The following is a 17,755-nucleotide window of genomic DNA, read 5'->3' on the forward strand; positions in this document are numbered from 1 at the left end:
ACACACACATAAGAAATGTATTAACTAGCACTGGATTAGATCATGTTTGGAAAAATCAGTTCACTTTTAGTGTTAAAAGATTAAAGCATGCTGTATCCAAGAAGCTTGAAAATGAATATATAAAATTTTGGAACAGAAACATGACAGTTCATCTAAATTAACATTTTACAAGAAAGCTGTGACAAATTATAAAATTGAACCGTATTTAAAGAATACAACAAATATACAACACAGGAAAGCACTGACCATGTTACGATTCAGCGCCCATGACTTACAAATCGAACAGGGAAGATATAAAAATACACCGAAAGCACAAAGACTTTGTGATACTTGTAACAGTTTAGAAGATGATATTCAACTTTTAGACAATTGTGTAAAATACAATACTTACAGACACAGATTCCTAATCGATATATGTCGTCCAAATGCAAAGCCTAGTGAATTGATCCTTCTAACAGAAATACAGCCAAGGCTGGCGAAATTTGTTCATGAATGTTTCTCTTCTTAATATGCTCATGTTTATGTTTCATTGTGTCTTAAAAACTTTAATGTTTTATGACAATAAAAAGTATTCTATTCTCACACACACACACACACACACACACACACACACACACACACACACACACACACACACACACACACACATGCACACACACACACACACACACACACACACACACACACACACACACACACACACATGGAAAAAAGGGGAAATCGCGTTCTTTATGAGCAGCCCTTAGATATGGAGGAGAGGAAAAATATTACTTCTGCAGATCACAAAACATTGATATATTATAAAGAATATTAGCTTCAACACTTTGGCAGAATTCCGGTCTTGACTAAACAGGAATCTGTCACATACATCATTTTCATCTGATCTAAATTCTTTTCCTTTTTCTCAATTGAACTGAATGATAAAGGTCGCAGATGTCCGTTGGGTGCCCGATCTTTGTATCTCTTTCACAGTATGTGTCTCTTTGTCTCTGTCAGCGTCTGTGTGTCTGTCTTACTGTCTGTATGACTCTCTCTACCATTTTATGTCCTCAACTCCCTGCCCCCCGCCACCCTTCCTCCCGCCCTGCGCACCACCTCCTCCCCCCCCACCCCCCTTGCCCCCTCCCCTCTTCCCCTCCCCCCTGTCTTCGTATACATTGTGTGCTTTCCTTTATTTTATATTCACCACATTTGTTGATCGTCAACAGCTGGAGAAGATCCGCTAGAAATGCGAGGGGACAATAAGGTATCAACCACTGGTGGTGTATGCTGGATACGTCGCCACACGATCATGCATATGGTAAGGCGTGGCAAGCCATCATGTTTCAGGCTTCACAGAGATTTACGGCCGTTGGGGGGGGGGGGGGGGCTTGGGAGGGGAGAGATAAGTACTATGAATTCCATCCCCCACGCATAAAGAGCCATTGGTTTTCCGATGAATAGGCGTGGATGCACACACCTGATTCTTCCGATATCAATTCTGTCCTGAATCTTTCTGCACAACTCTGATGTAATTCTTCCTGTACCAGCTCTGACCTGGAAATCTCCTGTATGAACTCTGATCCAGTTCTTCATCTATGAACTAGGACCTGATTATCCACTCTTCTTCTTCGGCCATGAGAGTGGTTCCTGCCATCCTGCTGTTCCTGGCACTGGTTGCCGTGTGCTGGGGCAAAAAGCCCCACATCCTCTTCATCATGGCTGACGACTGGGGCTGGGGGGACGTGGGCTGGAGCGAGTATGCTCAGATCCCCACCCCTAGGCTGCAAGAGCTGAGGGCAGAAGGTCTGGAACTGATGCAGTTCTACAATCAGCCCAAGTGTACTGCCGCACGGGCTGCTCTCATGACGGCCAGGTGACGATTGGGATGCTGCTTCTGTTGTTGTTGATGTTGTTCTTGTTGGTAGTGGTGATGGTGTGTGTGTGTGTGTGTGTGTGTGTGTGTGTGTGTGTGTGTGTGTGTGTACGTGCGCGCGCACACATGCGTCTGCATTTCCATTGCTTGAATATTTTAAGAAATTTAAACCATCAGCAGTTACCAAGTGAAGATTGGAAACTGAAAGCGTTTGCGTTTCGCAGAGCCTCCTGATTTTACGGGCTGATTCTAGGCACAAAAATCGTTTATTCCTAGCCAAGAAACTCATTCATTTTGTTTTGTTGGTGCTGTTGTAACTACTGTTGTTGTTGTTGCTTGCTGCTGCTGCTGCTATTGCTGCTACAACTGTTGGTGGTGCTGCTGCTGTTGTTTTAAGTCCTTTTTGTCGCCGCCTTGAGTTGAAATTCTATTATATGAACAGTGCTTGGAGTTCGATATCACGATCTACATTGTGTCTGCAAATCCAGAATGTGTGTACTTTATTTTTTATCGTCTGTCCTTCCACATCTCTCTCTATCTCTTCCTCTCTTTTCATGTTGAAATGGTTTTCTTGCCTTCTTTCTTCTTTGGTTTTCGCCTTTGGTTAACCTACACATGCGAAGTTTGGGTTTAACATAGCGTTTGCTCGTCAATTTGTTATCTATCATTTTCCCACCTTTTTTTGTGTGGTATCATTCTTGTGGAAGAGTGAGCTATGTATGTATGTATGTATGTATATTACATATGCATTGTATATGTATTATGTATATACAGAACTCAGAATTCAGAATGTTTTAATGTAAGGCCACCAACCTGTATACATATGGCTACACGTGTTGTACACACTCATATATAAAAAGCAAACCTTTAGCAGGGTGATAAACAAAATTTAGAGAGAAATACTTAAATGCAAACAAACGAAAATAACGAGCTGAGGGGATTTACGTATTGTGTATATACACAGAGAGAGAGACACAGAAACCATTGACTTGTCTATATAACTGGCCTTTTTGCAGATGTATCTAGTGACTGACTGACCTCTTAATTAATATGGCAGATACCCGTACAAGATGGGCTTGCAGAGCAATCGGGTGTTCAACAGGGTGACTAACAATACCCTGGACATGAGCCTGAAGATTCTTCCTGGCTACTTCAAAGATCTTGGGTACCACACCCACATGGTGGGAAAGTGGCACCTTGGACATTGCAACCATAACGCCACTCCCATTGGCAGAGGGTGAGAAGGGCAACCGTTGAAATCAACATATTGCATGAAACTCTTCTGTGTGTCTCTTCGTCTCTACCTGTAAATCTTTTGGTTTCCCTGTCTCCATGTTTTTCTGTCCCTCTGTCTGTCTATCTTTTTCTCTTTATCTCTGCCTGTCTGTTTTCCCCTCTCTCTGTATTTAGCATTTATAGATTATCAGAGCAAAGTTGAACTGAATCATTGATGTTTGTTTGTTTCAAACTGTTTCATCCACATCAGTCTGGATTTAGAGAAAACCATATATGTATCACTTATCTAACCACGTGGGTTAACAGACTCCTGACTGCTTTTAACTAATCATCGTTTGAAAGCAAAACAAAATGTCTCATAACGTTTTATGGCCAGTGAGGCAGTGAAATCATGTCCACACTGTCTAGTGGCTCGGCATAGGAAGGCGGGCCCCAGTCCTCACCTTCGGCTGTTTCAACCTTCCCCAACCACGTCAGGAACCTGTTTACACCTGGATGGAGTGAGGCAGATCGGAGTAGAGTGCCTTTCCCTAAGGACACAACACCATGCGGAAATGGGGATTCGAACCCTGTTCACTGGTGAACACTGGATCACAAGTCCAACACCCAACCGAGTCAGTACCAGTACTTACAGTACAGTTTGTAAATCTTTGGCATCATAGATCACATACTCATGAACAGCGTGCGCGTGCATGTGAACGTATATGAACTTCCACCCCTAATGTTTTCTTTCAAATGTGCACAGGTTCGATACCCACTTCGGATCTTTTTTCAACACGGACAATCACTTCACATTTACAACAAACGGGCTCTATGACTGGAGCTATAACAACGAAATCTACTTTGCGGCCAACGGAACTTACTCAGCCCATCTGGTCTCCAACCACACGCAGTACGTGCTGGAGAAGCACTTTGGCGATGAGACCACAAAAGAGGAGCCCGTCTTCGTGTACGTTCCTTATCTGGTGCCCCACAAGCCTGCTATGGTAAGTGATAGGAAGGGGCCTCACGCGAGTTTCGCCTCTTGGATGAGTCTCGTTTGACAACCGTTGTGAGAAAGAAATCAGCGTGTTTCTGAACCTTTTGGTTCATCGTGGTAGTCGTCGTCGTCGTTTTTTGTTGTTATTGTTGTTTAACACACGGCAAAAACAGCTTGCAGAGGAGAGTAGTTATAACCCATGTCAGTGAAGCAGAAAAGTAAACGCATTATGGGAGAGTGTGCCTGGGATTTTAAAACGCTGCACAGTCACAATAGTAACAGAATGCCTGCCAAATTCATAACGCGTAAGCCAGAATGCTTTGGAATTCTGTGGCTGATATATGAAAATATTTCATGGGTGACAAGAGGATTCTCTCAATGGTATCGTGGTTGTTAATCATACTGCATACCTATGCTCCTTATATTAGAATTGGCTGAATCTGACAGTCAAACAATTTGAAAAATATATTCGACGAATGGTCTCCATTTGACCAAGGTGATCTTATTCAAGCTATTACAACCTTCCGAGCACGCTTACAGAGGTCATTTAAAGCAGTGACAGTCGATTAGAGAGAATAATGTCAACGAATTTATACATATTGACAGTTGCGTATTATTACCATATGACCATTCTCGGCGAGAAAGGCCACCATTCCTAAAACAAGCAACATTTGAGTTTCGAGGTTCACAAACGAGTCCAGAGGCTTTGCAGTGTCATACACAATACTGAGCTGAGTGTGGAGTCAGGTTATATTATAATAGTAATAATAATACATTGTACTCATATGGCGCAAACTCCCCATGAAATGGGCTCTAAGTGCATGACATGAGACAATACACATACAATGGTGCATTGTACCACACAAGAGTACATGAGGACACAGAATGGAAAAACAAAATCTATATACAACAATACAATACTACAAATTGCAGATGTGAATAATCGCAGGAAAAAGGCACACAAAACACCACACACACACACACACACACACACACACACACACACACACACAGCATACACCAACGCACAAGCACACAGACTACAGAAATACACCAATAGAGGGGAACACAAGGGGAGTGTAGAGGTTGGGAAGAGACATACAAAGGACTAAGCTTCGTCACATCCAAAGGCCATTTTGAACAGGTGGGTTTAAGTTTTCCTTTGAAAGAGGACAGAGTTGGTGAGTGCCAGAGTTCCAGAGGAAGAGAACTCCAGACAGAAGGTGCTTGATACTACTGAAAAACCCTTGGACCAAATGTCTTTGAAGAGACTTCGGGGACTCGAGGGAGCTTTTCTCCAGAAGACCTGGGAGAACGGCATGGAGTGTAAATGTGAAGGACAGAAGTTAAGTAAGATGGGAGAGAACCTTCAAAGTAGCGTTATGCTAATGTGGCAATTTTGTACGAATTTTGTACTGGATGGGCAATCGATAAAGTTGACGCTAGAGGGGGGTAACATGATTTTTTTCCGACAATTTTTTTTAATTCCTCATCATTCACCCATCCATTCCACAAATCTTACATTCATGATTTTTTTTTTTTTTTTTTTACTTTTCAAAAATGATTCTGGCAGCATTGTTCAGGATCATCAGATCAGAAGGCAAACCAGCGAGTAGTGAACTCCAGTAGTCAATGCGACTGAGAATCAATGAACAGACAAGCTGACAGATTGCTTCAACAGTCAGATACGGTCGAATGGTACGGATTTTTCTCAGCTGGAAGTTTGCAGTTTTACATAAATTATTGACATGGGCATGCATGGACAGAACTGAATCAAAACATGCACCTAGGTTTCTAACAGAATTTTGAAAGTTGACAACAGCATTGCAGACAGTAAAGGTATGGTCCGAAACATGACCAAGCAGAGGCCTAAAGCCTTCAAGCATGGCTTCTGTTTTGACATCATAGAGTCTGAGTTTGTCAGTCAGCATCCATTCTTTCACTGCAACAAGGTACATCTTTATGTTTTTGTGCAGGATAGCAAAAGAACGTGGGGAAGAAAATTTTGTGAGTCGAGTGTCTTCTGCGAACTTGTGAAAATCACATCGATATTCACTGATGATGCCGGAAAGTGGCTGAGTGTACATGTTTACAATCTTTGTGATAACTGAAAGAAGCCAATTTGAGCACAGTGTGTTTAAACAGATCAGCAGGCAGATGATCCAGACCACAACATTTATTGGGGTACCTACTAAGCAAGTGACGGATTGTGTTCTCGGAGACAGATTCAAATGCAGTCAATGGGACGCCATTGAAAGTATCTGAGTGACCGTCAGGAGCTGGACTGGTGGAGTCTAGTTCAATGCGAATGTCAGAAATTTTCTGATCGAAGAATTCGCAGAATTCATCAGGAAGATCAGATGGAGAGATTGTTGAAGGGAGAACAGGATGTTTAGAATTACCAAAACGTTCATCAGTGACTTGAAGAAGAATATTTTGTACATTTACATTCAGACAAGCGAGCACGAAAATGCTAAATTTTTGTATTGTGTTGAAGTGATTTAAGACAGGAGCGTTTGTGGGTGAGTATTTGGCGGTGAATGGTACAGTGAGTGGATCGCCATTTTCTCACTCTGAATGCCTCAGCTTCCGTTTGGAAGTTTTTGATATCTGCTGTTATCTAAGGGGCTGAGGGACGGTCAGTTACGAGCCTGGTACACACAGGTGACAGAAACAAGCAGATTATCAGACAGAAAGGCAACCGTCGTCCGGACCTGGAGGATATCTTCATTCCGCGCCGATGGTTAACATTTGCGTCTTTGGTGAGCTCGTTGATTAGAATGAAAACAAGGCTGGAGAACACATTTCACCCTGTTTTAAACCATGAGGACAAAGAAAAGCCTGTGTTAAACCAGTGCTGGCGCGTTCACACACCAACACACATACTTTTCAGTGAAGTCAGAAATTTGCCTCTGATTCAATTTAAAGTTTACTATTTACTATACACTGTGTCTCCTTAATGACTCGAAGATTATCTTAAAATCTGGAACATAAAGTTTTCTGTGTCTTGATAGTTGCCTTTGAACAAAAGTCATGTGAGTTAGTATGTGCTCAGTGAATCATCGTTTATGCCTGAAACAAGCTTGTTAGCTACATATCACTTCTGGCACACGTGCTTCATTCCATATCGTAAGCCGTTTATTTGATATAAATCTGTGCAAATATTCAACCGAGAAAGTCCACGGTAATTGTCAGCTTGATTCAATTCACCCTTTTTATGCAGTACAGCGTAGGACAGCATGAAAGTGAATCTGTGCGTGAGTCAGCGCGTATGTGTGTGCCTGAGCGCGTGTGTGCGTGCGCGTGCGTGCATTTGTACGTGTGTGCTTGCGTGGGTGGGTGATCGTATGTTTGTATTTATGCGCTCATGAGCGAGCATGTGCATACAAAATAACGTGTGCGTGCATGTGTAATGACTCGCTGTCCACCTCATCCACTTTGTCCTTCTCCCTTTCCTTTCTCTCTTTCTATTTTGTCTTACCCCTCTCTCTCTCTCTCTCTCTCTCTCTCTCTCTCTCTCTCTCTCTCTCTCTCTCTCTCATTCAAACACATGTGATATGCTTATTCCACAATGTAAAGAATCAACTGAGGCTTATGTCTGTCAGGAATATCGGAGAAAAATATATTTCTTCAAAAATGTTATCAATGGCTTATCCATTGAATTTGTATGGAACTACGTAAAACGATTTGCACCTTATTTCTTCAGAATGTTTCAATGGGTTATGGTTTATGTGTTAAAACATTCCTTTACTTCTTAATATGTGGCTTCCTTATCTCTGTTTTCACGGGATTATGGCTTTTCAATATAACGTCTGAGTCTGCTTCCACACCCACCACACCCCTCACGCCCCATCCTCTTTTATTTATTTCTCCAGGTTCCACAAAGTTATATTGATAATACAAACTGTAAGAATCTGCCCAAATACGTCATGATCAAAGGGGAAAACGTGACAAACGACCGCCGCATTTATTGCGGCATGGTGGCGGCCATGGATGAAGGCATCGGCAACATCACTGACACCCTCAGAAGCTTGGGCGTCATCGACGATTTCATCATCGTCGTCACGAGCGATAACGGAGGTGCTGTGAATGTCGGTGCTGGTAACTACCCGCTGAGAGGAAACAAGCAGTCGGTGTACGAGGTGAGGTGGGAGTGGGGGGATAGGGGTGTGTGGAGGGGGGAGAGTGAATGTGTGGGTGGATGGTGGTGTGTCCATCGAGATCGATGATGACCATCGTTGTCATCCAGCTGGGGGATGGGGGGAGGGTGGTGGTGGGGTGGGGGGGAAGGATGCTCATGAATCTATCTGTGAATGCGCAGATGGCTGAATAGTCCAATCTGCGCACGAAATGTTCGCTGACAGTTGGGGCAGACAAAGACAGGCATATCATTGTCAGGGAGCTTGTTTGCCCGTGACTTTCTGGCCTGCCTCTTCTGAACAGCTGCAGCAGTCCTGTTGGCCTCGCACAACTTGGCGCCTTTGTGCACAGCAGCGCGCCATTTGTCACGGTCCACTGCAGATTCCTCCCAGGAGTCAGGGTTGATATCAAACGCTTTCAGAGAGACTTTCAGAGTATCTCTGAAGCGCTTCTTCTGACCTCCGTGTGATCTCTTCCCTTGTTGCAGCTCGCCATAGAAGAGCCTTTTGGGCAGCCGATGGTCTGGCATGCGCGCCACGTGTCCAGCCCAGCGAAGCTGGGACTTCATCAGGATGGTGAAGATGCTGGGAAGGGTGGCTTTTGCGAGCACCTCTGTGTCTGGGGTCCTGTCTTGCCACTTGATGTTCAGTAGCTTCCTGAGGCGTGTTGTGTGGAAGTGATTCAGCTTCTTGGCATGTCGTTGGTACACTGTCCAAGTATCGCAGGCGTACAGTAGTGTGGGGAGAACTACTGCTCTGTAGACCTTTAGCTTGGTCTCAAGACTAATGCCTCTTCTGTTCCAGACATTTGCATTGAGTCTACCAAAAATTGCGCTTGCTCTTGCAATCCTGACGTTCACTTCATCGTCGATTGTCACATTTCGTGACAGTGTGCTGCCAAGGTATGTGAACCACTCCACCGCACTGAGTCTCTGACCGTTGACTGTGATGTTGGGCTCAACGTAGGGTTTCCCTGGGGCTGGCTGATGGAGAACTTCAGTTTTCCTCGTGCTGAGGTGCATGTCAGCTTCAGATCCAGCGTTGAGGGCACAATCATCAGCAAACAAAAAGTCTCTGATGATGTCTGTCATGACCTTCGTTTTTGCTTGAAGGCTTCTGAGGTTAAACAGCTTGCCATCTTTTCGGTACTTTAGGCCGATTCCAACATCGCCATCTCTGAAGGCATCAGTAAGCATTGCAGAGAACATGAGGCTGAACAGCGTTGGAGCCAGGACGCAGCCTTGCTTGACACCATTTGTGACAGCAAAAGGAGCAGATGTTTCGCCATTGTCCTGGACTCGAGCCTGCATGCCTTCATGGAATTGGCTGACCAAGGAAATAAATTTCCGAGGGCATCCGTACTTGGCCATGATCTTCCACAGTCCCTCTCTACTCACGGTGTCGAAGGCCTTAGTGAGGTCGACATAGGTGGAGAACAGATCAGCATTTTGCTCCTGACATTTCTCTTGCAGCTGCCTTGCAGCAAACACCATGTCGGTGGTTCCGCGCTCTTTCCGGAATCCACATTGGCTCTCAGGCAAATGACCTTGGTCAAGGTGTGCTGTGAGGCGGTTTAGTAGGATCCTGGCAAGTATCTTGCCTGCGATGGAGAGCAAGGAAATGCCCCGATGGTTATCACAGGCTTGCCGGTTCCCCTTTCGCTTGTACAAGTGAATGATAGATGCATCTTTTAAATCCTGGGGGAGAGTGAATGTGTGGGTGGATAATGTAGGGTGAAAGGGAGGTTGAGAGAGTGAGCGTTAAAAGCGTATGGTTTGGTGAATTGGCAGTGTGTGTGTGTGTGTGTGTGTGTGTGTGTGTGTGTGTGTGTGTGTGTGTGTGTGTGTGTGTGTAATCTCCATTTCTATCTGTATCTATGTGTCTGTGGATGTATAAGTGAGTATTTGTGTTGAAATCGTCTGTGCTCCAAGTTTGGGATAATGAAAAAAAAATAACTGAACTGGAACATGTGCGTGTGTGTGTGTGTGTGTGTGTGTGTGTGTGTGTGTGTGTGTGTGTGTGTGTGTGTGTGTGTGTGTGTGTTGTGTGCGTGTGGGAGAGGGGTGTATGCCTGCGTCTGTGTCTCTGTGTCTGTCTCTGTGTCTGTGTTCGCACATGAACAGGGAGGAACGAGGGTTCGAACCTTGCTCCGAGCCCCAAGGTTTCTGAACCCGTGTAATTCGAAGGGAGAGTACCACGGACTGATTCACATCACTGACGTCCTGCCCACCCTGATGGATGCTGCTGGAGGGGACCTGTCTGTGCTGCCAGGTATTTCCAGTCTTGCCCTATTCATGTGTGTCATTCAAAAGACGTAGTTCTATGGTGGGTTCACCCGAACACAATTTTTGTTAGTGTATGTATGTAGTAAGGTCATTGCAATAATCCCTTAATGATGGTCTTGTTGAATGACCTGCCGTTATCATTGTCATTATCTCTAAGTGTCTGTCTGTCTGTCTGTCTGTCTGTCTGTCTCCCAACTTTCCGCCCACCCCTGTCCCCCAGTCCCCCCGCATTTTCTCTTTGGTGCCTTCGCAGTCAAGTATATGGGATCATGTTGAAAAACTGGAATTACAGAGGCGTCGTCATCTTGGACAGGGAACTACTGTAGCTGGGTCAGCTATCTGAGAGAGAGAGAGAGAGAGAGAGAGAGAGAGAGAGAGAGAGAGAGAGAGAGAGAGAACGACTGAAGTAACCATTACAATTCCAACACAGACCTCAACCCACAGCATATCAATAACACTCAAGCTCCCCCTCACCCCCCACCCCCCTCCTCATTATTATTGCATTGACCGATATCATATCGATGACTATCAATCCTTTTCCTCATCATCTTCATCATTGCATTGACCGATATCATATCGATGACTCTCAAGCCTGCTCCTGTGCTTCCTCCTTCTTCTCCCCTTCCTACTCTTCAACATCATCATCACCGTTGTCATTGCATCGACCAACATCATATCGATGACACTCAATCCTTTTCCTCATCATCTTCATCATTGCATTGACCCGTATCCTATCGACAACACTCAGACCTCCTCCTCCTGCTCCTCCTCCTCATTGCAGATGACGTGGACGGAATGAGTGCCTGGCCGTACATCAAGTTCGGACAACCCACTAACCGTCACTGGATGGTCTACAACATTGACAGCGAGAGAAAGCTGGGTGCTATCCGCTTCAAGAACTGCACGGCCAACTTCAAGTTCATCTACGCCAATGCCACTCCTTAGTAAGTCTTCATTGTCTTGTTGCTGTTATTGTTTCTTAGTTATGAGTTGGAACAGTTAGTGCAGTTTAGAACAATGCAGGCCATACGCTTCGTTTTCGTGTTTAATGACACATCAAGCAATAATAACAGGATGGGAAAGTTAACAGGTGTTGGAAAAATGATAAATAACAAAGAAGTATTGATGGCGGTGCTCTCAGAGAGACAAGACACAGAATTTCACATAACAAAGAAGTATTGATGGTGGTGCTCTCAGAGAGACAAGACACAGAATTTCACATAACAAAGAAGTATTGATGGTGGTGCTCTCAGAGAGACAAAACATAGAATTTCAAGCCTGTGCTTCATTTTAGCGCATCTCCTTCCGCCAGTTTTGCACACAAGCAACTGAGAAGTACAGAGACATAAACCCACAAAGTTCCACAGACAAAAAGCTCCGAGTCCTGAGAAGTACAGAGACATAAACCCACAAAGTTCCACAGAAAGGAAGCTCAGAGTCCTGAGAAGTACTGAGACATAAACCCACAAAGTTCCACAGAAAAGACGCTCCGAGTCCTGTCATATATCATTCATTTGACACGTAACACACAGCAACAACGGGGGAAAGAAATATACAATACAGACATAAACAGTGTTTGACGACACAGTTCGGTCTACAATATGCCACGTAGAACAGACAGAAGAGATAAATGCATTGTAACGTAACCCCCGATGCGCGTTTGGTATGACTGGAAACTGAAGGAGATAGTAAGAGGGGTGATATGGGTTGGGAGGGGGGGTGAGGGGGCGGGGGGGGGGGCAGAGTGCGATCAATCAACAAACATGTTCTGTTGTACATCGTTTCAAACCGTTGCTGCTTATAACGCCTCCTAATAAGATTGTGTGCAGAAAATTAGGAGACACAAGCAAACAAACCCGGAAAATTCCTGAATTAATGGAACCTCTTGTGATAAATTCATATTCATTTCTGAATGCTATGTTGATGGGCAAATATGAGTTTCCTGTGATTGTATCCACCAGGAAAAGAAATGATGTGAGTGTGTGCTGTGTTGTGTTCTGTTGTGTTGTGTGTGTGTGTGTGTGTGTGTGTGTGTGTGCGCGCGCGCGCGCGCGCGCGTGCGTGTGCGTGTCCATGCGTGTGAGAGGTTGTGTGTGTGTGTGTGTGTGTGTGTGTGTACGTGTGTGTGTGTGTGTGCACGCGTGAGAGCGTGCACGCGCGTGTGCATGTGCGTGTGCGTGTATGATAAACACACCTATTTAGAAATGGAAATGAACAATCATTTAGGCATGGAGATGAAATGATTAACAAATAGTTAAGAGTGGTAACTCTGTCCATTCACAAGGTACACAACTTCAAGTCAGTGCTCCTTACCCACCAACCCCACAAACCCCACCAAGTATTTTGACCACCTTCGAACTGGAAACACAACAACAAAAGCCATTTACGTATTATTTACCTTTCCAGTGAAGTGGGCTACAGATACCTAGACCCACGCCCCCCAGCCGAGCAAGAGGAAGACCCAAGGAAGGCCGGGTACCGCAGCACCGGGGCCTACTACCTGTACAACCTGGACACCAATCCCGACGAGAGAGTGCCGGAAGGAGACAGGTTCCCGGACGCAGCCCTGGCCAACCCAGACATCTTCCAGATGATGAAGCAGAAGCTGGAAGACTTCACTGCAGAGGAGGTAGATCCACCCGTCTACGGATCATTGGCAGGCAGCGGACATAAGAGAGGAGGGGCCTTGCGTGTGATTGGTTGTTAGCAAGAATGCGATGAGTTAAGGTGGGGAGGGGAAAAAAATTAAAATGATGCCAGGAGCATGCAACACGGTATATGATCAAGAGACACCATATAAAATTCAGTTGTTGTTGTTTTTCCAGTCATGTGGGTGAAAACCCACGATCCAAAAACTTTCCAGAGTGACCAGGAAAAGGTGTTACTCGAAATAAGGAGAAAATAAAGGAAATAAATATAATGTGCCTTGCCCCGACCTCCCTTGGTCCCCATTGACCCCACACCCGTCCATCCCCTCACCCCCAAAGTAACCGTTTTAAATATATAATTGATTCTGGCGCCTTATGCATAGGGATTCAACACAAGAAGATGCTGATTTTTTGGTTAAAACCCATAAAAAGTAATTGTCAATCTTTATGTCAAAAGTAGTGGACGTGAAAAAAGTCTAAAATTGAACCGAGAGCGTTCAAAACGAGTACACCATAAAGAGGAGGAACAGCAGTCAACTTTCGTTATTAAAGTCAGTATTCATGTTTTAAAAATGTAGGCCTATTTAGACTGCCCCCTGACCCCTAATAATCCCCAAAAGTAAATGTGAGGCAATCTGTGAAAGAGAAGCAGGATTTATTTGATAAGAGAAAAACAATAATACCGGAAATAAATGTGTGTTTGAAAATTCGTCGATCAAGTTGCCTAGACTACATGTGATGTGAAAAAGAAATGTTTGGAGTTTTCTGTTAGCTTTTCAGCTGATCGGACGCCGTGCTCATTTAGCTGATGTTTCTGTGCCATCTCTTGGATTGATCTTAAGAGATTACATGAAGAAGGAAAACAAAGAATGAAAAGAAGGGGGAAAACAACAACAGCGTGTTGGCTGAGTTTGCAAGTGAATGGAACTGTGTGGTCTTGAAATAAAAAGGAACTTCTGTGTTGAATTTTGTAATTCTTGGCGTTCTTCCTGCAAACATAAATGGATTTCATCAAACGATAAGGCTTAACATCGCATATCGCAATGTGAGAGAGAGAGAGAGAGAGAGAGAGAGAGAGAGAGAGAGAGAGAGAGTTTATGTCATACTGAGCTGTGGTCACACCGCATGTACTGATACCGTACTGACAACAAATAATAGCAAGAAGACGATCAAGAAGAATTGCAAAGAGAACGAGGAGTACGAAGAAGACGAAGAAAAGTATAGTCCCAAAGACAGAGACAAAGAAAATCAGAAAAAGGAATAGAGGCCATAATGATTTGTACGGGTGGAGGGGGGGGGGAGTCCGCTTTTTGTCAGTTAAAACTAACCCATGATGTGGCACAGAGAGATTCTTAGTTCCATGCGATGGTCACCAGTACATGGACATGAGATGAACCTTCCGTTCACTGATTCCCACCCCACCTCCTCCTCCACCTTCTCCACCCCTCTCCCCCTACATACATAACATAAACATACACTGAAGCACAATCGCACAAATACTTTAGTATTTGTGTGCGTACATGCGTATGCGTGCGTGCGTGCGTGCGCGCGTGTGTGTGTGTGATGGAGAGAGACAGACAGACAGACAGACAAAGAGAAACACACACACACACACACACACACACACACACACACACACACACACACACACACACACAGAGAGAGAGAGAGAGAGAGAGAGATAGGGAGGGAACCAGAAGAGGGAGGGCAGAAAGAATATATGAGAAAGAAAGAATGAATGAGAAATAATAGAAATAAAGAACGGGGGGAGAAATGAAGTATAAAACCAAGGAAAAATAAGGAAATCAGAGAAAGAAAAACGATACACAGAGGTCACGGTGATTTGTGGACAGATGGTCTTCCACCTTTTCAGTAAATGGGAACAAACCCAGATTATGACAAAAGCAGAGGGAGATTTATTTCGATTGCCTCCCATTCATGGATCTCATTGATTCTCTTTCTCTTCCTCCCACCCTCCTCCACAGCCACACCTACTTTCTCTTCCATTTCTCTCACCCCAATAAGGTGTGTGTGTGTGTGTGTGTGTGTGTGTGTGTGTGTGTGTGTGTGTGTGTGTGTGTGTGTGTGTGTGTGTGTGTGTGTGTTCTGTAAGTCAACATTAAGTTCGAACCCCACATCTAGGCGAGTTCTATCACACGTCCATCACTTGCAGTCCACAATCATTTATCAGGATAAGATCACCAGGAAGCCGCGCACACACCAGAGAAGACCCTGCACTGCTCCCGAGATCAGTTGATGGTGTTGAGTGGTTCGTGTGACTCACCTTGCACTGAATGCCACCGACTTACTAAATCTCCTGCTGCTTTGGCAAAACCAAACAAAACAAAACAACAACCCCCCACCACCACCACCCCTACCCTCCACCACACACACATACACACACACACACACACACACACACACACACACACACACACACACACACACACACACACACACCCTCCCAAAAGAAAAAAAAAAGAGGCGAAGTCTTTATGGCTCGCGGTTTACCGTGGACGCACACACACACACACACACACACACACACACACCCACACACACACACACACACACACACACACACACACACACACACACACACACACACACACACATATATATATATATATATATAGAGAGAGAGAGAGAGAGAGAGATGTATGTATGTATGTGTGCATGTATGTATGTATATGACAGTCAGTCGTTTTGGAACATGACCATCAGAACAGGAGAGGAGGCAACTGCTGTCTAGAATTTGATTATAGTGGAGAGTGTCTTGACCAAGTAACATCCCCACTCTCTCGGACAAGAGGGCTTTAGGGCAGTCAGTGTTAGGATGGTACCCAAAGGCCAACTGCCCCCCATCCCTCTTCAAGAGCCAGCACAATCTTACCTCCCAGTCTGTCCTTCATAAGACTAAGCTGAAAAAGAATTCCAGTTATAGTGGAGAAACCATTTATCATACTGCTTTCACTGTGCTATTGGCCAAACTGTAAAAACACACGTGCACACGTACACACAATGCACACACCCGCGCACCCACCCCCCACCCCTCCCACATGCACACCACGCGCGCACATACACCTATCAACACTTTGCACACATCCTCTGGAGTCTCCTGTCGTGTCATGATGGATAAGTAGGCAGTCAGGTCATCTGCTGATGTGGGCCCACATGTGGGAAAGAAGACCAATACCTGAAGCACAAAGTCGTCCACAGACGCTGCATGGAATGGATTCCTGCAATGATGGGCCCCCTTTTCTCCAATACCTCTTTTCCTGCATGGGGGCTGCTCTGTTGCACTCGAATGTCTTCGTGCCCTGAGTACACTGTTGCTTCCACTGTTCTTACAAGAGCGACATCTTCCCAGGATGCAATGTGATGTTGCAACTTCTGAGGCCTTCAAGGCGTCTTTGTATCTCTTGAGAGGCCTTCCTTGGTCACGTTGTCCTCCCTTTAGTTGTCCACAGAGCAGCATCTTTGGAATTTTGCTGTCCTCCATACGGACAACGTGTACTGTCCATCAGAGCTGGCTTTTGATGAGTATACACTAAATGCTCGATAGACCACACTTCTTCAGGGCCTGTAGGTTGGACACGCTGTCTTGCCATTTGATGCTGCAGATCTTGCGCAAATATCGTTGACAGAACTGTTCGAGTTGCTGGATGTGTCGGCGGTACGTGGTCCAAGTCTGACAACAGTAGAAGAGAATGCTCAGAGCCACAGCTCGTTACACGGCGACCTTTGTGTGAAATTTGATGCCATGGGCTCTTTGAGGGTCTGCAAAAGTCAGAGCTGGCCTTTGAGATGCGCAACATCACTTCTGTATCCAGAGATCCTTTGCTGCTAACAGTGCTGCCCAAGTAGCAAGAACTTGTCCACAGTTTTGATCTCTGCGTTGTTGATGACGACAGGTGGTGGTTGAGCAGTGGCAGTTCCGGACAGTGAAGGCTGGAACATAGCCTCAGTCTTACCAAGATTGATTGTTAGTCCAAAGCATTGACAGGCCATTGCAAAGTGCCCAGCCCAGCAAGCAAGGATGCCAGTCTTACGTCAGCAGTGTGGTCTGGTCAGAAGCACGAATGGGTGTTGACCCAGTTGTCTTTGGTTCACAGATGGTGCAAAGGCCCTCGTGAAATGTCTTCATGTCGTTGGTGTCAGCTGCAGCTTGCAGACTTTCTGCTTTCTTTTCCCACCAATCGTTCTTCATCTGCTGAATGAGCTGCCTGGCTTGCTGGTACTTCTGTTCCTTCTTCTCGCAAATCTTGTCGCTGAGGTGACCTCTGTCGGTCTTGTGGAGCATGTCTATGAGCATATTGATCTGTGGGTCGTTTTCATCAAAGGAGTCTCTGTGTTTGCGTTCAACAAAGCCCGGGGTGTCCGCTGCAGCGTTGTACAGAGATTATGTGAAGGCTTTCCATTCCTCGCCAATGTCTTTTCCAGTGGGGCTGATGTTTGACGGACATTCCTGGATCCTTTTTTGCAAAATGTCTCTGCTGGTACACAGGCAAGCAATGCTCAGCCTTCTCGAAGCTTGTCTCTGGTCGATTTGTTCTTCAGGGCAAGTTGGATGTTCATTTTGCTCCTGATCAGGCGGTGATCGGACCAGCAGT

At 45.1% G+C, this 17,755-nt stretch overlaps 1 protein-coding gene across 1 annotated transcript; it reads left to right on the forward strand.

Moving 5' to 3' along the window:
* Positions 1 to 1,616: 1,616 nt before the first annotated feature.
* Positions 1,617 to 17,009, forward strand: LOC143284358 (arylsulfatase B-like). The gene is made up of 8 exons (XM_076591068.1): positions 1,617 to 1,855; positions 2,913 to 3,092; positions 3,837 to 4,077; positions 7,946 to 8,212; positions 10,333 to 10,480; positions 11,276 to 11,438; positions 12,901 to 13,186; positions 16,920 to 17,009. Exons 1-8 carry the CDS (start codon positions 1,617 to 1,619, stop codon positions 17,007 to 17,009), a joined length of 1,614 nt encoding a protein of 537 aa, XP_076447183.1.
* Positions 17,010 to 17,755: the final 746 nt, after the last annotated feature.

Source organism: Babylonia areolata, chromosome 7 (assembly GCF_041734735.1).
Source record: "Babylonia areolata isolate BAREFJ2019XMU chromosome 7, ASM4173473v1, whole genome shotgun sequence".
Lineage (NCBI taxonomy): Eukaryota > Metazoa > Mollusca > Gastropoda > Neogastropoda > Buccinidae > Babylonia > Babylonia areolata.